The sequence below is a fragment of the Larus michahellis genome, chromosome 4 (assembly GCF_964199755.1).
Source record: "Larus michahellis chromosome 4, bLarMic1.1, whole genome shotgun sequence".
NCBI lineage: Eukaryota > Metazoa > Chordata > Aves > Charadriiformes > Laridae > Larus > Larus michahellis.
The window spans coordinates 24,596,243-24,620,477 of record NC_133899.1 but is presented as its reverse complement, the minus strand read 5'-3'; the positions used below and the strand labels follow the sequence as shown (position 1 = coordinate 24,620,477).

At 49.8% G+C, this 24,235-nt stretch overlaps 1 protein-coding gene across 1 annotated transcript; it reads right to left on the bottom strand.

Annotated features, from left to right (window-relative positions):
* Nucleotides 1-887: 887 nt before the first annotated feature.
* ERO1A (endoplasmic reticulum oxidoreductase 1 alpha) lies at nt 888-23,562 on the bottom strand. The gene is made up of 16 exons (XM_074583538.1): nt 23,378-23,562; nt 15,087-15,206; nt 13,668-13,751; nt 12,026-12,064; nt 11,501-11,577; nt 11,336-11,409; nt 10,740-10,860; nt 9,778-9,815; nt 8,552-8,563; nt 7,387-7,413; nt 7,135-7,227; nt 5,437-5,683; nt 4,621-4,690; nt 4,173-4,259; nt 3,474-3,607; nt 888-1,333 (listed from the first exon to the last, which is right to left on the bottom strand). Exons 1-16 carry the CDS (start codon nt 23,486-23,488, stop codon nt 1,273-1,275), a joined length of 1,395 nt encoding a protein of 464 aa, XP_074439639.1. The 5' UTR covers nt 23,489-23,562; the 3' UTR covers nt 888-1,272.
* Nucleotides 23,563-24,235: the final 673 nt, after the last annotated feature.

The following is a 24,235-nucleotide window of genomic DNA, read 5'->3' as shown; positions in this document are numbered from 1 at the left end:
GGGGTGTCTTGCCCCTCCATGCCTGGCCCAGGAAGGGTCCCCCTGCTCTGCTCCAGGAGCTCTTTGTCCTACTTCCCTGGCTGTTTGTCCTTGCAGCGGCAAAATTCAACTTCGCTTCAGCCACTGAGCAGCTCTGCGCTGCCTCTGAGGAGCTGCAGCCCCGCAGCGGGTATGTCCTTTCCCTTTTTAGCCCTGCCTGGCTACCAGCGCCAGGCAAGCGGCTCCCAAACGAGGACAGACCCGCTTTAACGGGCTGGGAGCGGCAGGAAGGCCAATGGGTCCCAGTGCTCACTGCAAGAGAGGCTGTAACTCAGGCCCTGGCTCCCCTTGCCCTACGTGAGGAAGAGGAGAGATGCCTTCAGGCGCTGGCTGGAAGCTGAGCACCTTTGCAGGGCTCATAAAAAAACCCCCAATCTTCTGCTGCAGCAGCAGAACTGTGCTGTGCTTGCCCTGTTGGCCTTCGCCTCCTCCTGTACCCACCTTCTCCCTCCAGCAAGAGACCAAAAGCCAGCGCCACCTTTTCAAAGGCGCTCTCTTACTCTTCCCCGGCCAGCTGGTGCTCCCCCAAGGTTCTAGCCAAGAAGGAGGCACAAGGCTGGCCCAACAGCGAGTATCGGCATTCCTCCAGCGCACTGCTGCTTCTCACTTCATCTCTCCTTGCCTTCAACAAGGACACCATCGCTGAAGCCTGCAACACGCAGGGTTACCGCAGCAGAGACCACCAGGAGCAGCCCATCGCCACAAGGACGTTCCACCAGGGTGAGGAAGGCACCTTGGTATGGAAGCAGAAGGCTCCTACAATCCCTTGCAGTCTTTTTTTACCCAGCAAAAAGTTAGTGTAGAGACACTGGCAGCAAGGGACTGGTTGGAAGCATGGAGCAGACACGGAATTTTCACCAAATTTATTCAGTGTCACGGTTCTTGCCCTACCTCCAGCTTCTGAAGGCAGAGAGATGGGTCTAATCCATCAAAACAGTACAACAATATTTATAAGAAGGCGTTCCGAATCATCTTCCAATATATAAAATAAACTTCACGTATAGTCCCCACCTTTATACAAAAAAAATGTAGCTTTTTCTTTTTTTTTCCCCTTAGAAAAATATTTGTCATCAGCAGGTTACAGACAATCAGCTGCAACGAGGAGGTCCAGTGAGTGGTTTTCACCGTGGAGTGGTTGGGAGTGCGACGGAATGATGGTGTTTGTCCATTTTTTAGAGAACCCAGAACAACAGCCCAGCAGTACAACTGTAAGTCTCTCTTTCTCCGATGAACTCACCGCATATCTCGTAAGATGTTCCTGAAGTTTTCCAGTTCTCTAACACTTGTTGAAATCCTGCATTGCAAGGAAAGCAGAAGGGAAACATTAGAGCAGCGTGTGCATCGCATCTTATTTCAAACTTGAGAGAAAGGGACGGCGATCGAGCAAAGCTTCCAGGAGCTCTTGGGAAGAGAGAATTTAGAATTTCAGCTAAATTAGGTTCTGGGTATGACCAGGCCCTTCGCTAATTTCACAGCCTCTTTTTTAAAGCAAACACTGAGAGACACAGTGGAACAGGATATTACAGAGAGCTCAGCGGTGATCAGACAAACCCATTAACTAGAGGTCAAGAAGCAGACCATAATATTACCAGACGGGCAGGCAGGTCACAAGAGTCTCCTTGCAATAGAAGCTTGTTTCTTCTGAAGGGTTTAGTGTTGTTTTGAACGACCTACCTCATTTTTCTTGCTGAGTGCATTCCACCCCTGGAGCCTCAGCAGCAGTGAGGATGCCAGATCGGGTTCTGAGGATACAGCCTGTGAGGGCCTCCCGTGAAGAAGGGATCTGCCCTTCCTGGTCAGGACAAGCCTCGGCTTTAAGGAGGTTCTGAATAACCCAAATCGCTTTTGAACAACAAGCAAAAGGTGAAGGTCTGTTTTAAAAGGCTCTTCTAATCCAGGTAGGTGGACCCCACCTGGAGTATACTGCGTCCAGCTCTGGGGCCACCAACAGCAGAAGGACACGGAGCTGCTGGAGCAGGGCCAGAGGAGGCCCCGGAGATGCTGGGAGGGCTGGAGCCCCTCTGCTGTGAGGACAGGCTGAGAGAGCTGGGGGGGTTCAGCCTGGAGAAGAGAAGGCTCCAGGGAGACCTTGGAGCCCCTTCCAGTCCCTAAAGGGGCTCCAGGAAAGCTGGGGAGGGACTCTGGATCAGGGAGGGGAGCCACGGGATGAGGGGGAATGGTTTTAAACTGAAAGAGGGGAGATTTAGACGAGATTTGAGGACGAAATTGCCCAGGGAAGCTGTGGCTGCCCCATCCCTGGAGGGGTTCAAGGCCAGGTTGGACGGGGCTTGGAGCAACCTGGGCTGGTGGGAGGTGTCCCTGCCCAGGGCAGGGGGCGGCACTGGATGACCTTTAAGGTCCCTTCCAACCCAAACCATTCCATGGTTCTACAACATGAGGCTGGAGTCTGAGGAATAGCTGCCTGGCCCCAGTGGCTTCCCACAGCAGGGGACTTCCAGGGTAGAGTTTTAGCCGGGCAGCAGAGGGGGAAGGGAAGAAAGAAAAAGGCTCTCTGCCTGCCAGCCCTCAGCTTCCTCTGAACACAGATGTTCAGAGGGTCTGCGAGTCTCCTCCATGCTGTTCCCAAATGCCGTGTTGACAGGGCAATAGAAAGGCAGAAGGAAGCCCAGCTCCTCTGGTGCAATCGGAATGTGGCAGCTGCGCTCAGGAGGGGAGCACCACAGCATCCCTGGGGAAGAGGATTTCTGGGGTTTCTGATGCACATGAGGGTCTCCCCATCGCTGGCTGTTCACTCACAGAAGGTGCAGTCAGTAACTTTGAAGAGAGACAGAGCAGGACCCCCGAGCTTTAGCATCGGCAGCAATGCCGCCTGAAGAAGCCTTTGAAAAACCTGTTTGCCAGAAACTCCAGGTCTGTCAACACCACGGAGCCGTCATGTATAACCAGAGCGTCTTGCAATCTCTTCTCCCTCCCAAAGGCCTCGTTACCCTCCTTTACTGCCAAAAACTCCTCATCTGGCTCTCCACAAGGGCTGGACTGATGGATTCCTAAGTGCAACCATTGCAAACAGAGCTGGGAAAGAACTGGTGGAAGTGAGATGCCTGAAGGAAAGCTCCAAAGCGAGCATAGAGCAAGAACAGCAACCCTTGTCTGGGGACAACATGCTCCGAGGGCAGAGTCATGCAGTTTCTTAAAAACTACCAAATCCTTTGTATCTTAATACAAATGCTTCCTTGAATCCCTTACAGAAATGTAGAGTATAAAGGAGTTTGTTTTTTTTTTTTTTTTAAATTGTTCCAACTGTTGCACTCCATATTAACAGCATCTGATATTGGAGAGCTTCTTTATGAGACAGTGTGATCAGAGCGGGAGTTAACGCCAATATTGCTGATGAGAACGGACTGCTTAGGCTTAAATGGGATGTAACACAGCAACTTGCGCAAAAGCAGAGGAAAAAAGAGTCTCATACTAACCTTCCAAAAGCATTAAATAAGGCAACAATTTCTTGTCTGGTCAGCTGGAATCCATAGGATGGGCCGCTTTCAGGTATCTTTTCTATCAGGTTTTCGGAAAAGAGGATCTTCAGCGCTGTACCCAAGCCCTGCGTCTGTGCGTGACAAACAAGATCACTTAACAGCGGGGAGACATCCAGGGCCTGACCCACAAGTTTAACTTTACTTTCTTCCTTTGTCTTTGCAAGGATTCCTGTTAACATCATCTTAACGGAGCGAGACTTGGCTTTCACTTAACACACCTCAGAGCAGGGAGCTGAACAGAGCCAGGATGCTTTTATTTATTCAGCGTCGCTGTGACAGCAGAGCTTCCCAGCAGAGGCTTCCTGTCTCACTCTGACCGCATGTAAAAGCCAGCGCAGATCTCGCCGAACACCCGGTTTTACAGCACCCTCTGCCTCGCTTGCTCTGCGTCCCCCACTCCTCTCCTGGGGAGCAGCCGTAGCAGCTTAACCCAGTTTTCAACTGCAAAAGCAGCTTCTGCCAGGCCTGGCAAGCTGGAATCAGCACACCGCTTCCCACTGACTGGACTGGGAAACGACTCCAGCAGCCCCGAGCTCTATCTAGGAGCTGACTCGTACCTAAAAACCGCATCTGCGCGCCAGAGTCCCACCAGATGAGGTGCTTCCAGACACCTCCCCAGCTGCTGACAAAGCTTACCTGCAACTTCCCCCACAGGCGACATTTGAAGCAGCCAACGCAGTCCATTATCTTAGAAATATTCTTAAAGTGTAGCCTGAATTCCTCCTAGGGGAAAAAGGCATTCAAGCTGATCATGCTTACACACTAATTAGAACCTCTTCCATGTGTTAATCCAAACCCCATAATGGATTAATCCTGGACGTCAGGCTAAATTCAGTGGGACCGAGTTAGGGAAATGCTTCCTGAAGTGGGGTCCTCGGCAGCAATCCCCCTCTCTCCTTAAGAGAAGGTCTGTAGGTACCCCCAAGTATCCAAACCATTCAGAAAAGTAAAATCAATTGGAAATACCCAATCCAGTACCTCACGTGTACTGGGGTCCCTTTCAGATGTAGAATTATCCCAGACACCCACCTCAAAACACCCTTTTGGGTAGCAAGTGCCCCAAAGGGAAGGGCTGGCCAATTACCTTTAGTTTGGCGGCTTCTTTTTTATTCCCTGCAAAGAATGAGTTTTCATCGAAATGCAGTGGGAAAGACCTGAAACAGAAGGAAAAGAGTTTTATCCCTCCACAGCTTGTTTGTACGGCTGGAGTCCAGATCCACAGAAGCATCCAGTCAGGTGTGCAAATGAAACTGATGGGTGTCAGACACTGGACATCTCTAGATGTATTTTAAGTCCAGCTCTTTGTTTCTTAAATCTCTTGGAGGCTTTCAATTTTACCTTGTGTCTCACCTTGGAGACGTTTTCAGCAATTGCTCTACAGTTTCTAAGCAATCGTAGTCTGTTTTCTAACAGACGTAAGTGCCGAAGGCATGGGAGTGCGACAAGATAAATTCAAACATTGATTGCATTTCCATCTGGTTCCGGTATCTTCCATTCCTCTTATTCCAAACTCTGTCCAACAGCCCAAACCTCTGTTACCGACATGCTTAGGACTTTTTTTCTAGTCAAAAACACGAAGCCAGGGCTGGTATTCCACAGATGAGTCAAAGAGGTAGCCAATTTCAGGGCTGACGCATAGGCGGTTATTAAATTCAACTCTGCTAAATCAAACCGGCAGCCTAGACTATTAAACCGTGGGCTTAATTACCCTGTTTTGCAGTTTGACTACAGATACCAACGTCCTCCCAGCAATGCTACCCCTACTGCACAAATCACACTATCCCGCTACAAGAAAGAACCCCCAAACCTGCCTTTCTGGGCGCTTTAAGTGAAAAGTTAAGCACGCTCAGAGATGCCAAGGTGGAAAGAGCCATTCTCCCCGGGTACCGAATGCAATTACTTGGCCAGACGGAGAATTTCCAGCAACAGGTTTTTCACTTCCACGTCCTGACTTTTATTCCCCGTGTAGAGCTGGAAACCCGGGCGCTCGAAGAAGGGCAGGACTTTGGATAAGGCCCGCAGCTCGATCAGGTAGAGAAAATACAGGTTTTTGAGTCTTCTGGGCCCTTCCCCTCTGGTGAGGACTTCATCAAATCTCTGCTGGAACTCGGTAACATTGGGGCCCCATTTCTTCTCGGACCAAGTATCTGAGAGAGCCAAAAAAAAAGAAGCCAGAACAATGACGTGAGGTGGATGGGCATAGTTCTGGTTCTCCTCCTCCCGCCGTCCCAGGCTAACCGGCAAAATGTAACTCTACCCAGGGAGATCCAACCTTTGCAGTAGTCGCAGCCCTTTCACTAACCGCAAATCGTTCCAGAGTCAAGAAAAGCATGTTTTTAACCAACCTCAGACCCCAACAGATGCAGAACTCCTGTGGAGCTTTGTCAGTTGGATTAAAACACAGGCTGCATCCCCAGCAGCGTGGCCAGCAGGTCGAGGGAGTGATTCTACCCCGCTGCTCCCCTCTGGTGAGACCCCACCTGGAGTACTGCGTCCAGCTTTGGAGTGCTCAGCACAAGAAGGACACAGACCTGTTGGAACAGGTCCAGAGGCGGCCACGAAGATGCTCTAGGCTGAGGTGGGCTCTCTGCAAGGTGATCATGGCGCCTGCAGATGGGAATCCCTGCATGGAGCCAAGCTGAGCCAAGGAAGACCTTCTCAGAGCAGAGATCATCTGTAGCCTTTCACCAACAGAAGCTGTCCCTTTCTACACAAGCCAAGCAAAGACGCACACTCGGCTGTCTGTGGCCAACCTTATTTTCCTAATCCTCTCTGCAGACTCCCAACTCATCTCTTGCCTTTGATGTTTCCCTGTTATTCTCCCAACTCTAACGTAGCCTAACTCACGCCAAGGTGAGGCCTACATGGGCTGTAGAGACTTAAATATAATTACTTAGTTAAATCTAAATTATTTATCCAAATTCCAACAGCCGTCTCTAAATCTGTACTTGATTTTTGTAAGCTTTAGCAGAATACGGGTAGTAGGCTTGGTCTGCAGGTACCGCTCTAAACTACCATGACTAAATCCTTCAGGAAGCCCATCAGAAACCTGCATCCCGCGCCGCAGGAGCGGCGTGCCACAGCCCTTGTCCAGGCGAGACATGCGAATCGTGTTTTCACATCGATTTTCAACCCCAGGGTTGAAATGTAGATTCTTCAGGTAGCTATTTCTGGACAAAGGAAACACAAGCAGCATATGGAAACAGATCAAGGGCCTTGGGAAAGCCCAGCCAAGTCTCAGGCTTTCACAGTCTAGGTGAGATTATTGCTAAACTGAACAGCGTAAAAATGGGCTAGGGAGGGAGGGCCTCCATACGCAGTTAGAAACCCACTCCAAAATAACCTTGGAGGAAGAACAGAAGGAATACGTGCTGGAAGTCTTGGTACAGAGCACAGTACAGCCATTTTTAGACCTGAAGGCATGTGGTCACTGCATTCCTGATTCTGTCACACAACCTACGTGCCGAGGGAGGGAAGGGAAGAGCCCAGAAGTTGGCCTGAACCTTGCTGGAACGGGCTCCAGCTAGCATTTACCGGAGCCACAGAAATGCCAATTTAGGATTGACGCGGGACAGCCAAGGCAGAAAGTAGCATTTACCTTGTAAAAGGTACCTGGCACTCAAGTGGATGTTGATGCTTGCATGGAGACCAGAAATGAGTTTGTAGAAAGCTCGTTTCTCTACACAGACACCTGAAAAGAAACAGACACTTCAAAATACTGAAAGCATACGTTGAGTTTTCCTCTCCTAGAAATCAAATCCCACTCGAGTGTGGCCAGTAACTCCCACCCGCTCCCTGGCCGTTTTGCGTTCATCCCAGGAAGAGCGACCAAGTTGAGGGCAAGGATTACCTTTCAGCCACTTGTAGAACATATGCCCTGGGAACAAAAAAAGAAAACAAGCGCATCAGTTTGAGACACCTCACAGCAGCAGGAGGGCTTTAGCACGCTGCGTCATGGTTTTTGGCCCCTTCTTTGGCCACATCTTTCAGAGTACAAGGTGACACAGGAGTGAGACCAGGCAGTACCTTCCCCTCTGCAGCACGGGAGGGCTGTTGCCTGATGCCCTGAAACCACCCCTGAGACCAGCCCTGGAGGACCTCTGGACCTTCCGGAGGTCCAATCCTAAATCTGGACCACTCCGGTTGGCAGAAGCTGGGAGGGGAGCGTTGGAAAAGTATGAAAATAGTTTTCCTCCCCGCTCTTCCGACTGATGCTTCTATAACGCAGCGTGGCAGCAGCTAAATGTGGTCCTTCCCACCCATCTCAGCAAGGGCTGGTGGCGTAGAAGCACCGCAGAATGGCACAGCATAAGGGGAAACAAGGTCCATGGATTACTTTTCTCTTCTGGCCAGGGTGGGGAGACAGGTATTTTCATTAAAAATACAATAAAACAGTACAACCAAGTGTGTGCAGCCACACAAGCCTGTGTTTCACCTACTACATGCTTGAAAGTAACGTGGAGAACACAAATTTGGAGATAATTTGGAGACAAAGACATGCCATATAGAGAGGCCCGGGGCTGCAGAGGGTGAAGGGCTCCAGGGCACGGCCCTTCCCAGATGTTCCCCCTGCAGAGCCTAAGGGATTTGGGCGCCCACCTCCTGCCAGCTGTCAGAGGCTGTTGGGACTACGAGTCTTCTCAAAGCTCCAGCCGGAAAGCTGCTTTCTCAGCAATAACAAGCGCTGAAAAAAACCCCCCACAACCCAAGTCCTGTTCCTAAAGGCTTACGACACTTCCGTGACTACCTTCAAACAGGACTTGTACTCTTAAAAAAACCCGCCAGTGCTTTTTAAGACCTCCATACAAGGATGGGCTGGCCTGGGGGACAGGGAGCTCAGAGGGGCCTCTCCACAGGGTCACAAACACAAGAGAATTTCAAAGACAACTTCTGATTTTGCCCGAATAATGCTTTTGCCAACCAGGTGCATTATCTAATGGTACAGCTCCTGACGGCGTCATAAAGAAGCCACGTTTGTGTCCATTATCAGTAAAAACAAACAGAGCGCCACTCACCTCCATCGTCTCCTGATGAAAAAATAAAAAAAGCACGGATGGTGGAGGGAGAGAAAGAGAGATAAAAATTACACATGACCAAAATTAAACTCCAAAGCACAAGCGTTAAGATCACTCTGTTAATCTGCTCTGACAAGAGAATGAGCCTCTCCGGGGAGGTTCAGAAATGCTCCGAACACAGAAAACACCATCTCTAACTCCAGCAGTGGCCATACCAGATGAGCAATTGCTCCCGAATAACCCGACCAACAAAGGAAGGATCAATATTTGCAAAGAAAGTGAAACCACCACACATTTGAAGCAGAAAAGGGATACAAATGGGTACCTCTGCCAGAGATCTCCTGTATGACCTCCGATAGGATACTCAAAAGTCCCTCCCTGCTTCCTGCAGTTTATTAGTTGCTTGCAACAACTCTTGGAGATATCAGGTCAGATCCTCTGTTTTCCTGTCCTCCTGCTTCCTCATCTGCAAAACGGCAGTCCTTCCCTCTCCCCTCAACGTACCTGGGCTATTTCATTCTGATCTTGCCCTAAATAACAGACGCGGTCAATGGAAGGACTGATATTTTAAAGGACATTGTACATTTCCTTCAGCGGTGCTGCTCCTGAAGAGCCGCTCCTTTGCACGGGGTCAAGGGAGGAGGGAAACACCTACAGAGTTTAAGGAAAATCCAGAGACCACCCTGAGGGTGCTGCTGGAGCCATGTTCGGGTCCAACAAACAGGGAGCGAGACTGATGATGTTCTAGATGTCTGGGCATGATGAGGCATCAGGAGACATGGGGTCTCTTAGAAAGAAGCTCTTAAGTTTCCCAAACCCTTCATTTACACATTTAGCCTTAGCCTCTAGGGCAGAATTTCTCTTACTGGATGGTTTCCACAGAGAATCCCAGACAGGTTCTCATTTCAGACCATCACAGATGGCTTGGCGTTCCCAAGTACAGAAACCAGGGACCCAGGAAGAGCTCAGAGTTCAGTCCTGCTCCCAGTCCCTCCAAAGCTCACATTTCTTCCAGGAGTGGAGGATCAGCCTTTCTTTCTCCATGATGGATGCTACGAAGCCACACCTCCAGGTGCCCTTGTGTTGGCCCTAAAATTCTACCCTTGATCAAGAGCTACGACATATTTCTCATTCAGCAGGAGAAGTATCTCAGAGAGCATTTACTGTTCCTGGAGTTAGGATCAGTACACTACTAAACCACGTAGGGAGATAAATAAATGACTCACCTCTACCAGATGCCAAAGGTCTTTTTACATTGTGAGGCCTAAGAGGAAAAAAATAATAATCATTTAAATAAGATATGTAAATAAGTGACTATCTCCTTGCTGTGCAGAAACACAGCACAGCAGAAGTAGTTACTTCTCTGCAGTCAAACAGCCTAAGGAGATCCAAGAAACCATTCTATGCTTAAGCTTTGCTCAGACAGGAAAAGGATGGAGCAAAATGTGGCTTCCTCTGGGTTTTTGGGTTTTTAGAAAGAACAACTACGAAAACTCAAGTGTCGACACAGGTGCTACTGGACATTATCCCACGGCCTTGGTGCAACACAATACACTAGTACAAATGGGAAGGAAATCACTAGAGACATCATAGCAGGCAAGACTACAGACCAGTGCCCACCAGTACTGTGCACCAGCCCCAGGGGTACCCACAGCAGAGCTCAAATCGGCAGAGACTGGGGAGAGAGCTCACCCCACCTCTGCAATGGCCAGGGAGGACAGGACCGTGCCCCCAGGACCACACCACACAGGAGATGTGTCCCCCGACCAGGCTGCTGTCTCACCAGGCTGCAGGGCTTGTATCAGGAGCCCACACCAGGTCCAAAGAACGGCCCAGGGAGGCTCAAGGGGCAGCCACATGGCTTGTCCCCTCCTCTGATAGGCCACACTGCACAAGCATTGCAGCACAGACAGGAGGATCACAGAATCACAGAATGGGTTGGGTTGGAAGGGACCTTAAAGGTCATCCAGTTCCACCCCCCTGCCCTGGGCAGGGACACCTCCCACCAGCCCAGGTTGCTCCAAGCCCCGTCCAGCCTGGCCTTGAACACCTCCAGGGATGGGGCAGCCACAGCTTCTCTGGGCAAATCCCCAAAGGATGGGGAATAACGGAGCAGTTTAAGCACATGCAGCCTCTCTGCAAAAATCAGCACCTGCAGCTTGTGCAAGCTGTCTCCCAAAGCACCTACTTGAAGCAGTTCTCTTCATAAATACTGTTCCAGATCTTCCAGGCATCTGGTCCTTTGTAGCCAGTATAGCGTTCAGGATTCAGGAGTAAATCCACGTACTCTGCGTCGGGAGAATAGATATCTGCGAAGCAGAGTGCTGGGTCAGTGCCAAACACTTCTGAAGGAAAACGCCACCTTCCAAGCCTGATCCAGCCACCCCTTCGCACCCTGAACGCTCCCACCAGCGGAGAGAGCAGCTCATCCCCCCCCAGAGAGGCACGTACACAGTGTCTGTTTCTCATCCACCCACTGCAGCGGGGCAAAGCTCTCTGGCCTTCAGAGCTATCGCAGCACAAGGCCACCGATGGCAAAGCAAACTCTGAGCCTGCTCCATCCAAGTTGCTAAACGTGGCAAGACCCTGACCAGCAGCGAAGCTTTCTCAAAAATATTTACATCGTCTTATTTTCAAAATACTGAGAGCAGGAGCGGGGCGGAAAAGAGAAGAAATGCTACGCATGCTCCAGGCTTGCTGAAATATCACACATTGGCCTGAAAGCTCTGCAGAGGTGCTTAAAATCCCATGAGAAGACTTGTCAGATCAAACAGGTCCCTGTACCATCAGCTTCGCAGAAGCTGTCTGAAGAGTCATCGTGCCGCGTCCACTGCAGCACTGCCTGCTGGGTTTCCTCGCTGCAAAGAAAGTGGAAAAAGACCATCAGCAAGAGCACCAATACCAGGGTTCCTTCCAGACAAGTAAGGCTTGTGGAAAAAGCAGCCAAACCTCAAAGAGCCATCAACAGCTCCAAGTCTCTTGGCTTCTTCACACTCTTCAGCAAGGCTATTGGCTTCTTCCGAATACTGGGTTGAAAAGCAAAGGGGCGGGGAGAGAGGAGGATTAAAAAGCAGTTTTTCTGCTGTTAGAATTCCGCCTTTAATGCGCTAACCAGTTTAAGCATCAGAAAGACTTTCATGATTCATCCCACCCTGTATTTCCACAGGATGTCTGCAGTTATTCAGAGGCTTATGCAATTGTGCTGATTGTGGCCGGGCCTCACAGCAGCCCCTGGCACTGCTGTAGGAGCATTTCGCTCTTGGAGAAGTCTCCTCTATGTTAGTGGAAGGGAATATCTGAGTTCAGGACAACCACCTCAGGGACTCTACAGCATGCCAAACGCTGGAGAGGGTAAGAATTTAGCCACAAAGTGCATTCCAACAAATACTGCCCTTAAAGCAGCTTTTATCAGCTGCAGTGACACAAAACTTGCCCTACAAAGCAGCGTCATTTTGCGCTCACGGGCACACCTACCTTGTAACTTCCAGACCGGATTCCATCAGGGACTTTGTCCTGAAAGACAAAATTGGGCACATGCTACACACGAGCCTGCTGTGGCCTTCCAGCTTCATCTTTGAGAAAGATGAGGGAGGTTACCACAGTTTCTAGGAGTTAGAAAGTAATCAAAGCACTCGGCTTAGCTTACAACACGTCCAATTTCTGGCTCCTCCACAGACTAAGGTTAAGCAATATTCTTGGTGTTTTATTTTGATTTTTCGCAAGACTCTAATTCTCAAAAGGTCAGCAGCCTTCCGCGGGTGCTACATCAGGTTATGTTTTGCTTACCCAAGCGTGAAGGTTGGGGAAGCCAATATAAACTTCAGAGGAGCCGGAGTTGCCTCCGGCCAGCCGATGTCTGGCATCGGTCCCTTCCAACCCCAACCGTCCTATGATTCTGCGATCCTGTCTCCCGGCGATGCCAGCGCTCCTGGCAGGAGCCCAGGCACCTCTTTTCAGATATTGCATCTCCCAGCCCCTGATATACATCATCCAAAAAACTTCCCTTTTGCCGCTCCACCACGTTAACGTGAGGCCGGCCAGCCCCACACAACCCAAGCAGGACGCGCAAGGCCCTAAATTCTCCTCAACTTCCATCTCCTCCATCAGTAGGAAGGCAATAAAACCACTTCCACGCTGCTGGAGCAAATACTGTGATGGCGAGCAGCACAGGAAGAGAAAAATTAAGCAATGAATAAGAGCTATTTTTGTTGCTTTCAGAATGAAGTGGACCCAAATCCAAGTAATTAAAACCAGCAGCGACACAGACAGTTCTTAAAATAAGAACAACTTCTAGCTACTACTAACGTAATTGTAATACTACTCCTTTGCGTTGGTCACCCTCATTACCAAAAACATCCTTTTTAAGGGAAAAAAAAAAAAAAGTATTTAAACATAATTTTGGGTCCATATTAGGTGCTTTTTGAAGACTGGGGAAGCAAAGGACACTTGTTTGAGAGGTAGGGCGGTTGCTGAGAAGAAGCATCAGCACACGCCGACCACAACGCCAGGCTGGGTGGCATCGTCACCACCTCTGTCAGCCCAGCAACCAAGTTCTGATTCACTCACTTTCTCTTCAGCCAGACACCTGCAGTCAAGAGGTCTTCTTTTAGCTCAGTGAACAAACCCCTTTTGTCCAGGATACAGGGACAAGAGCTTTTGCTTTTGTACCGGGAAACAGAGGACTCGGAAAGAGCCATTTCACATGAAGAGAAAGGGGCCAGTCAAATTTGTCAGCCAAAGCTGCAAATCACAGCCTAGCTCATGGGCCAACAGGGTGAATATTCTGGGAGTTAACACAAGAGGTACTTCTTGTAACAACAGTAGATTTGCCCAAAACCCATCTCACTAATACCAAAAGTAAAAGAGGGACCAGGAAAAGTCTTTGGCTGTTCATGGAGGGCCAGCTATTAAAAGCCCAGCCTTTCTTTAAACTTTTAGAATTTAGCATTTTGGTCTTTCTCATAGATACCAGTATTACTACACCTAAGAAAGCTCCAAAGCCACAGTTTTGCTATAGTTACAATAATGAAAAGAGTAAATCATCTGCCTGCTTCTTCCTCTTAGTTTGCAAAAGCCGAATATAGAAAAGCAGTAAAAGAATGGATTTGATACTTACGGATGGGCAGGGCTTTACGGCACAGTCTCTTATTCCACAGTGACTGTTGTCGTTCCAAAAAGGACAAGGTTTCTTTAGGTTTACCTACAAATAACATATTATCCTATTACACGTTTCCTCCGTGCAACCAAGCCAACCTTCCACACCACGGTTCACCGACACACACGTCTTCAGTGTCTTAGTGCAAGACTTCGAATCATAAAATGTGTTGGGTTGGAAGGGACCTATAAAGGTCACCTAGTCCAACCCCCCTGCAGTAAGCAGGGACATCTTCAACTAGATCAGACTTCAGATAACGAAACTCAGAGCAAGGTTCTTCTCATGCTTTCACACACAGACATCTCCATCCATGCTTCAGTCAGGCCAATCTTAATATTTCTGTTAAAAATCCCAACACTGGAAGGGGAAAGGTCATTAACAAATCCTAGTCTTTCTGTTTTGTGAGTTGGTATCAAGTATCGTTCTTCCAAAACAATTAACATTTAACAAGATTTTGTGCGTTTGGTAGAGAAGGGGCAGGGAAAAGCAGCTCTACCCCAGTGATTTTATATATGGCCCCGTTCAAGTTTGCAGTGCAGTGGTCGGGAACTTTTAAAATTGTTCTTACAGAAGAATGAATACTTATTTTGTCTGTGGAAACAATCAGGCAACAGTCGCTGTTCAATATCTGTATTCGACAGGTAAAATACCGCCCCATAACCCAAGCTCGCTCAAACAAACCCCACATTTAGTCATATACATGCAGTCTCCCTGCAGAATGCAGCTAATACCGATGGTCTGGCAGTCATCAGTTCACCCGACGGTTGGGTAACTAAATCAGGCTTCCCATGTCGATGGGGAGACACTAAGAACACCCTCGTGATGCAATGTAGATGCCCAGTCATCACCAGTTTGGAGCCCCAGCTCAACAAAATAAAAGTAATTTCATTGCATAAGTTCTTAAGAGGAAAGAATGCATACGAAAATATTAGGAAATTAAGCATTTCTTTACCAAAAGGGTGGTCAAACATAGGAACGGTGGCGTTCCTGGAGTGGTGGCCCATGCTGCAAGCCCATCAGTGTTTGAGAGGCACGTGGACAATTTTTTCAATAATTTGCTTTAACTTTTGGTCAGCCCTGAAGCAGTCAGGCAGTTGGGCCAGATGATCATTGTAGGTTCCTTCCAACTGGAACTATTCTATTCTCTGTCTTTAAAAACATGCAATTTATTTTAGAAGCATGTTGTATACCACATTAAGCTTCTCCTCACAGCAGAAGAGTCACACTTACTGACCGCGTTGTTAAAAATCAGTATTAAAATGGGGGTACCTGATTTTAAAAAGACCAGCAATAACTTCAAGGAAGATTTTTTTTTTTTAAATAAGCAGCAGCAGCATACAGAACTAACGCAATAATACAATTCTTGCATGAGAAAATTACCTTGTAATATCTAAAATAGTCACTTTCCAGAAGCTCATTCAGTCTAGGAAAAAGCTTGTAGTTGTTGAAGGCATCAATGGTTTCTACATCACAGGTGCAGTCATCTAAATGACCCGTAACCTGTTGGATAAAAAAATAAAAATAAATAAAAAAACCGAAACCAAATATGAACAATTTAGCCAGTACTTTTTAACACTGACTATAAAACAATTCACAGTTTTCTTTCCTTTTACTGACTAGTTCAGTCTAACCAGAATTGAACAACATTAAACCTGGCTCTGGTGAATTAGCAGAGAATTTCTTTTGATGCACCCATTGGGATGCATCCTGCACTTGTTGCTTGGGGACAGGCAGCTTTATTTGGGAACACTTTTCCTCTAACACACACTGATACATTAGAATTCACTGATGTCGGAGTAACAGGCATCAGACGGACGCTTCCATCTCTAAAAAGCAGAGATGACAGACAGGTTCAAGGAGACGGTGTCACACACACACACAGACAAAATCCACACAGCTCTTATCCACGCATCAGACAGTTACAGAGACCACGGATGTTTCTGCCGGGGCCAAATCCAGCAAGACGTGGGATATCGGCAGCTGGAAGAGCTGTGACTCCACGCGCGGCCAGCTCAGGCTCCCATTTGTCACCCCGGCAGGATGGCACAGGGGTGAGAGCTGGCGTTTGCAGAAGGGACCAGGCAGGCAGCAATAACGCCACCAAAAATGACAGCGCCCAAAGAAAATCCTTGTTGTTAACCGAGGGCGCTGCAGCCATTTGTTTGATTTCATCGGAATCACAGCAACTGCACCGGCCTCCCTCCTCGCCTTGGAGAGCCGTTTGGCAAGGAAACATTTGTTCTAAATCTGATGTGGAAAGCCAGTACCTCTTGCATCATCCTGAACAACTCAACAAGCCATGTGCAAGCCCTGAAGAAAAAAAAAAAAAAAAAAAAGGACGTAGCACAAATTCAGCTCTGGCTTTCTGACACGTAGATTACCGTCTGGATGACAAAGTTGCCCAATGCAGAAGGAGTTTTGCTTCCCCCACACCCCCTGACGAGCGCTTTGGGAAATCACCCCGGCCAAAATCAAGCATTACAACTCATTCACTCTTAACACCACGCCAGGGATTTTTCCTGGATGTTAATGTAGCAATAGAAGACGTGCCAAGCTGCCATCCCCCAGGACCAGATAAATTCAGGGGTTTAAGACCAAGGAAGTTGTTTTATGTGAGTATTGTTGATTTAGGAGGCAAAGAATGGGACATTTGACACAGCCTGCAATGAGAAATGCTCTTGCCACTTCTGTCCCAGAAAGCCTACGAAATCCTGGTAGCAGAGAGCACAGAAATGATGTACCTCGCACTGCACCATTCTGGGGGGGAGGGGGGATGTCCAGTCTCTACCTTCTCTCCTACTCCGCTCTGTGAGACCCCCCTGCAGTGCTGCCTCCAGCACTGGGGCACCAACAGCAGAAGGACACGGAGCTGTTGGAGCGGGGCCAGAGGAGGCTCCGGAGATACTGGGAGGGCTGGAGCCCCTCTGCTGTGAGGACAGGCTGAGAGAGCTGGGGGGATTCAGCCTGGAGAAGAGAAGGCTCCGCGAAGACCTTCCAGCCCCTTCCAGTCCCTAAAGGGGCTCCAGGAAAGCTGGGGAGGGACTCTGGATCAGGGAGGGGAGCCATGGGATGAGGGGGAATGGTTTTAAACTGAAAGAGGGGAGATTCAGACGAGATCTGAGGAAGAAATTCTTGGCTGTGAGGGTGGTGAGCCCCTGGCCCAGGTTGCCCAGGGAAGCTGTGGCTGCCCCATCCCTGGAGGGGTTCAAGGCCAGGCTGGACGGGGCTTTGAGTGACCTGGTCTGGTGGGAGGTGTCCCTGCCCAGGGCAGGGGGTTGGAACTAGATGAGCTTTAAGGTCCCTTCCAACCCAAACTATTCTACGATTCTATGAACAAAGCAAGCTGGAAGCAGCGACAAGCAGAACAAGCCTGGAAACACTGGGACAGGCAACTCCCGTGAGGTGTGACAGGGTGCACTGCCCAGCAATGGCACAAAAGCTCCCCAGGGGAGGCCAGGAACAAACAGGAAAATGGGGGATGCACAAGAGCTAAGGTGGTGCTGGATTGTATTTAAGGGGCTTATTATTTTTTATTATATTATTATATACAGACAGAAAAGAAAGAGCCACATGAGGTACATGAGCCACCTGCCTTGACGCATTTCCGGAGAGCCCTCAGATAACTCAGTAAGAGCTATACATCAACTTCAATAAAACCATTATAATTACTACTGTAGAAATGAAGCTCCCTGCCCTCCTTCCAAGAAGGAAGGCAGAAATGGAGCACTTGCCTTCCAAGCACAGTCACACAAAACAGGGAACGGGGGAAGAAAAATACCCTGGATTAAGCACAGAGTACCTCAAAGGCAAGTGCAAGTTTCCTCCTGAAACCCTGGAGAGGGGGAAGGAATCCAGGCTCTAGATCCAGACTGCACCATATCAGGAATTAGTAATTCTGGAAACAGCTTTTTTGTTTTTTTTTTTCCAAAAGGGCTTTGATATTTTGGACTCAGCCAATACTGATCTACTGGGGAGCAAAGGGAAATCTATTAAAGCTTCTCAGAATGTCCTACTCCACTTGAGCACATAGTTTTTTTGTTGAGACACCTTCTTTGGAGGCTCACTACCATTTCTCGTGGTCATGCTGAAGCCCGCCGCCTCATCCTCACACATGTACTGTATTCCATCGTACATTTTGCATGGTAATGAAGATTAACAGCATAGCAATTAAGCTTTCCACTAACCTGAATCACCCCTGTAAAAAACAACCGCAATTTGCTAATCCAGTTACACAATTTAAAACTGTTTCAAAATTTAAAAGAAAAACAACAAACCAACCGCAACCAAAAAAAAAACAAAACCAAGCAACCACATATTTTATTTCCTGGAAATTTGGCATCCTTCGAGGAAGGCAGCTTATAGATTGGGTCTACAAGTGGCTGGCAAAAAAATTTGTGGATAACCTTCAGCTGCTCTCTGTATCCACACTACACAAATGTGTCACTCCAAAGGAATGACACCCCTGGAAGGGGTAACATCGGAGCGTGCAGCAAGCCCTCAACCAAAATAACATGCACCATTTCCACCAGGCCCGTCTTTGCTATGTCTAGTGACCGATTCAAGCCAGAACCAACCTGGCAAAACTATTATCATCCTGCAAATAATCCAGGGTGAAGGCTCTGCAGATGCTCCCACAACATTCAAGAGTAGGTGAAGGTCACGCTTTGAAGATCTCCAAATATCCACTGCTCAGTTTAGAAGACCACAAATGGGAAGATCAGCCACAATGGCACCAAGAACATGTCTGCAGGGGTAGCACAGGCAAAGGGGAAGGCTCAAGTTCTGCCCAAATCAGAGGGAAAACTCCTTCCTCCAAGGATTTCAGTCAGACTGTGCAGAAATGGGCAATTTCCCTAGTGGGCACATGGCCAATGAGGTATTGCTGGTCAGATGACCTTCCTGCTCTGCCTCCTAAGCCACTGGGCTGCTGTGAAAGAAAGCCTGGTGACATCGCCTCTGTGTGGCCAACCCACCAAACTCCACAGCCAAAGGAGTTCAGAAGACAGCATCAAGAGCCAAGTCTCTTCAGAGACCAAGATGAAAGCTCCAGTGATGCCACCACCAGACAGCATTGACCCACTTTGAGACACAGGGAAGTATGAGACCACCTGGCAGGGCACGTTCCCTCTTGCTCTATGACCACCTGCCACCTCAGTACCTGTTTCTTCCAGCCCTGTATGCAGCCACTCACTTGTTTTGGACTCCAGTTCCTGCTGTCAGTGCAGTTGAGCTACAGCACATGCCAAAGATGCCCTGCAACACTTTCTCCCCACCTCCCTAAAATATTTTATCGACACCTTCAGCCCTGTAATAATCAGAACAGTTGTTCAAGATGAAGCATAAACTCATCCAGTCCCAAACATGTGCCATGTGCCTGCTGGCACCTGTGATGCAGGAGCAGAGCAGCAACGCTCCACCCCACAGAGGTGTGGGAGCCTGGCAGGAGACCAATGGGCAGGGCTTGGGTTTGCCTGGTGGGAAGAGATGCATCGGAGCCGCCAGGACAGACGTGACACAAGTGGCTCCGGCTGCTGAGCAAGCACCGAGGAAGGCGGTTGGCCCCACAATAGCCGCTCTCAATCCCTTAACACCGATGTACCCGCCTTGTGTGCGTAACACAGGTTGAAACACCACCACACGTGGATTTGGCATAATCCTTGGGTTTGGCCTTCGCTTCATCTTGTTCTATCTCCATCCCAGGCTCCTGCCGGCCTGCTCACTCCTGTACTGCTGGTCTGTCTCTCCACACCTCTTTCTCCTTCCCCCAGGCTCCCAGAAGTGTCCCCTGGGCAGTGTATTTAGGGATTTCTTCTCTGGCTATGGGCTCCATCCCAGACCCATACACCATCTTCTGCACAGGCGGGCAGGAAAGAAGGAAAACTCTTTTCTGCATTTCCCACTTGCAGCTACAACAGGGCACAGGAAAGGGAATACTACAGGGGCTGAGGAGGTGCTTTTAGCCTGTACCAACTTCACTGGCAGCTCCCTGCGCTGGTAGACAAGCCACACCACTGCCGGGCTGATGGAAAGCTGATGCATTCCCTGCTGCCCCAGCAGAGGTTTCCTTGCAGTTGCCCTGCAGAAGCGATTTGTGACTCTGCCTGTGGCACTCAGTCCAACCAGGTCTCCCTTTCATCCTTGCCAGGGCACTCAGAGCAAGCAGCTGGCAGCCAGGTGAGGACAGTCATGACCAGCACAGAATCATGGAATGGTTAGAGTTGGAAGGGACCTTAAAGATCATTCAGTTCCCACCCCCTGCCCTGGGCAGGGACACCTCCCACCAGACCAGGTCACTCAAAGCCCCATCCAGCCTGGCCTTGAACACCTCCAGGGATGGGGCAGCCACAGCTTCTCTGGGCAACCTGGGCCAGGGGCTCACCACCCTCACAGCCAAGAATTTCTTCCTCAGATCTCATCTAAATCTCCCCTCTTCCAGTTTAAAACTGTGCCCCCTCGTCCCATGGCTCCCCTCCCTGATCCAGAGTCCCTCCCCATCTTCCCTGGAGCCCCTTTAGGGACTGGAAGGGGCTCCAAGGTCTCCCCGGAGCCTTCTCTTCTGGAGGCTGAACCCCCGCAACTCTCTCAGCATTCCCTCATAGAAGAGGTGCTCCAGCCCTCGGATCTTCTGCCCTGGAAGCAGCATATGCTGTCCCAGGCGCTCTTCCCCCTCTTCTTTTCCCCAGAAAACAAGAACTGAGGCTTCTGGAGCTCACATAGAAGCAAACCTCACATGGGAGCCTGAGGATGAAGTTAAACTGTAGAGGCTGAAGAGCTGTCAGATGGCACCTCCAAGCATCTGCTAGCAAAGAAGGCTCTCCAGCTGTTCTGCACTTGGAGGCTACCTCTCAGCCACCCCACAGGGAACTGTGGTACTGTGCTAGGTATGAATTCCTGCCCTGGAGGCTGCTGAGTGAACACCAGTTCAACAGGAACACAAGAGTGGCTCGAAAGCCACTCCCAGTGCCCAGGCTTCCCCCCTAATGACAGCGTACTGACCACAAAAATGCCCTCGAAGGCAACCAGCCCTCTATCAGACCAGAAACCTAGTCAAAATCCCAGTCTGCCAAACACCTGCAGCACATGAGCTTAATGCAGCTACATCGCTCTGTAAACACTGAATGAGCAATAATTACCAGGAATACAGAGAATTGATTGATGGCTGACTAAAGCGTTGGTGCAAACAGGAATATCTGGGTGGGGGACAAGCCGTCTGTAAAGTTTGAGGGAACTCCGATAGCGAAATGTCATTCAGCACCAATGAGACAGATTGGAAAGCAAGAAACAGTATGTGAAACTTAAGTGGTTTTAGTAACAGATGGACGTTTCTACTAAGAGTTTCGAGACTGGTTAGCAACCTTTCTACATAAATGAAGAGCTAAAATAACAGTCGTAAAAAGCAGGTGAGGCATTGCTCTTAGTTGTACGGACAAGACACAAGCACAACGCCCATTCCAGAATTATGGCCAGCTTATGTCAGCATTTGGAATATCGCTACAGCAGCCGCTCTCAAAAGAGGCCCTTGTCAACTGTCCCAACACGGGCTGATGGACAAGTCAAAGCTCTTCCATTCACCCTACGCCAGGGCTTCTTCACCCAACAAGGCCATGAGACAGCAACAGATGGTTCACAGGAGGAAACCAAAAGCTATACCCAGGCCTTCGCGTATATTAACAAAGAAGGGTAAAACACACCATTAAAGGCTTGTCCTGTATTTCATTTGGTGGTAAATAAAGACCACCAGACCAGTTCTGCACAAGATTATCAGCAGATTAATTTTTACAAAAAGATGAGGCAGCCCTCAGGGGTGTTTTTAAGAGGTGAAGTGGTTGGTAAGGCTGAGAAACGCTGCCCTACATAACATGCTTGCCCAAAGGCAGTAAGGTCTGGAAAAATCCTGAGCACTTGTACTGAAAACTAAACTAAAGCACATGCTACTCCATAAACAAGAAATGCCTTGCAATAAACCAGCAGTGTATGAAGTACAACGCCAGTTCCTCTGACCCAAGGGAAAAAATCTGCAAGCCATTCCTATGCCAGTTCATGCAGTGGATTGGGCTTGGTACCCCACACCACCCTCCTGACTCAGACGTTGATCCTTAGGAGACAAACTTTATTGCTAACCAGGAAGCGTACAAGCAAAAACCCTATAGAGATACAGAATCAAAACCCGTGCTTTTCCATTCTTTATCAGCATAGCTTGTATTTACCATTTCCACATGAAACTGAAGCATCAAGAGCCACCCAGAAGGCAAAGGCAAAGCCAAGCGCACAACCGCGTTTGCTTTCCTTCTCCATTCTCAATTTCTGACTTGCATTTAAGCACTACAATTTTAATACAGAAAAGTAGGCTTTACAATAGCTTCCCTTTTCAAAAGGCAACAGAAACTACGCCCCAAATACACTTTATTGTCTTCATTCCTTGATGTTGCAAATATGCTCGAGCAAAGTGTTAAAGGCCAGGCTGGATGGGGCTTTGGGCAAACTGGTCTAGTGGGAGGTGTCCCTGCCCAGGGCAGGGGGGTTGGAATGAGATTCTTTAAGGTCTCTTCCAACTCAAACCGTCCTATGATTCTAAAGCTAAAGTCAAAAGGAAGCTGCATGGCAACCATTCCCCCAAATCCAGCTGCTTAGTCCAATCTCAAGGTTGACTATACCCGGCTCTCTCATTGCTGCACATCAACAGAAGGTGCACCAAGCATCAGGCAGTAACACGCTCATCACCAAGGGGAATTAACCCTGGAAGAGCTTTAACAAGCGGGGCAACCCCATTCACCCCTGGACATGGCGGGGTATCAGGTGCCCGCTGCAGCCACACTCTCTCCTGGACAGCAGAGCCGGGAGGAAGAGCAAGGCAGAGCTGGCAGGAAGAGGGGATGAGACAGCTCCCAGACATTAGAGCAACACGCATCCCCAAAACATCCGTCGAGAGGCTCCTGGGTGGGTAGGGGAGAAAAGCTCCCCCAGCTGAAACACCTTCCCTGCTAGGGGCAGGGAGAGAACACAGTTAAGATGACAAGGAAGAGGGCAAGGGGCTGCTCAGCAGGCAAAATCATAGAATTGTCTAGGTAGCAAGGAACCTTTAAGATTACTGAGTCCAACCATCAACCCAACACTACCAAACCCACCACTACCCCATGTCCCTCAACACCACGTCTGCCTGGCTTTTAAATACCTCCACGGATGGCGACTCCACCACTTCCCTGGGCAGCCTGTTCCAATGCATGACAACCCTTTCAGTGAAGGAAATTTTTCCTAATATCCAATCTAAACCTCCCCTGGCGCAACTTGAGGCTGTTTCCTCTTGTCCTGCCACCTGTTACTAGGGAGAAGAGACCGACCCCCCGCGGCTACATCCTCCTTTCAGGGAGTTGTAGAGGGCGAGAAGGTCTCCCGGTTTCAAGGCCAGGCTGAACAGGGCTTGGAGCAACCTGGTCCAGTGGGAGGTGTCCCTGCCCAGGGCAGGGGTTGGAATGAGATGCTCTTTAAGGTTCCTTTCAACACAAACCATTCCATGATTCTATGATTCCGCTCAGCCTCCTTCTCTCCAGGCTAAACCACCCCAGCTCCCTCAGCCGCTCCGAATCCCTTTCCCCCAAGCACCTCCGATGCCCGGCGGGACACAGGGACACCAGGGTCCCGCCCCCCCCGCCCCCTCCCCCGGCCTAGCCCACCTGGCAGAAGCACCGCCGCTCCGCCGCGCCGGGCTGCCCGCGGGCCACCACCGGCAGCAAGAAGGTGGCGAGCCCCAGCACCGGCAACAGTAGCCCACTGCTCGCCGCCATCTCTCCGCGCCAGTCCAGCCGCCGCCGCCGCCGCCACCGCCGGCGGAAGAAGCGGGCCGTCCCCGGGCCGCCCCCGCACCGCACCGCCCCGCCGCGGGGCGCGGCCGCAGCCGGCTACGGGCCGCCCCGCACGCAGCCCGGAACGGGCCGGCCCGGCCCTTAACCCCTGAGCGGCTACCGGCCAGCGCCGGGAACCCGCCCAGTTCGGGGAATGGAACTCGTAATTCTGCTGTGAATAATCGAGGGGCTTGTCTGCTTCCTTGACAGCCTCAAAGCTCCTGAAATGCTGTTGTAGAGTCATAGAATCATGGAATGGTTTGGGTTGGAAGGGGCCTTAAAGCTCATCCAGTTCCACCCCCTGCCCTGGGCAGGGACACCTCCCACCAGACCAGGTTGCTCCAAGCCCCGTCCAACCTGGCCTTGAACCCCTCCAGGGATGGGGCAGCCACAGCTTCTCTGGGCAACCTGGGCCAGGGGCTCACCACCCTCACAGCCAAGAATTTCTTCCTCAGATCTCATCTAAATCTCCCCTCTTTCACCTTAAAACAGTTTCCCCTCATCCTATGGCTCCCCTCCCTGATCCAGAGTCCCTCCCCAGCTTTCCTGGAGCCCCTTTAGGGACTGGAAGGGGCTGGAAGGTCTCCGCGGAGCCTTCTCTTCTCCAGGCTGACCCCCCCCAGCTCTCTCAGCCTGTCCTCACAGCAGAGGGGCTCCAGCCCTCCCAGCATCTCCGGGGCCTCCTCTGGC

Excerpts from the sequence above, each read along its gene's own strand:
- ERO1A (XM_074583538.1), bottom strand. The coding sequence starts at position 23,488 with ATGGCGGCGAGCAGTGGGCTACTGTTGCCGGTGCTGGGGCTCGCCACC. Across the intron at positions 10,861-11,335 it reads CAGCTTCTGCGAAGCTGATG|ATATCTATTCTCCCGACGCA; the intron begins GTACAGGGACCT and ends TCTGCTTCGCAG. Across the intron at positions 7,228-7,386 it reads GTTCTACAAGTGGCTGAAAG|GTGTCTGTGTAGAGAAACGA; the intron begins GTAATCCTTGCC and ends GTTTCTTTTCAG.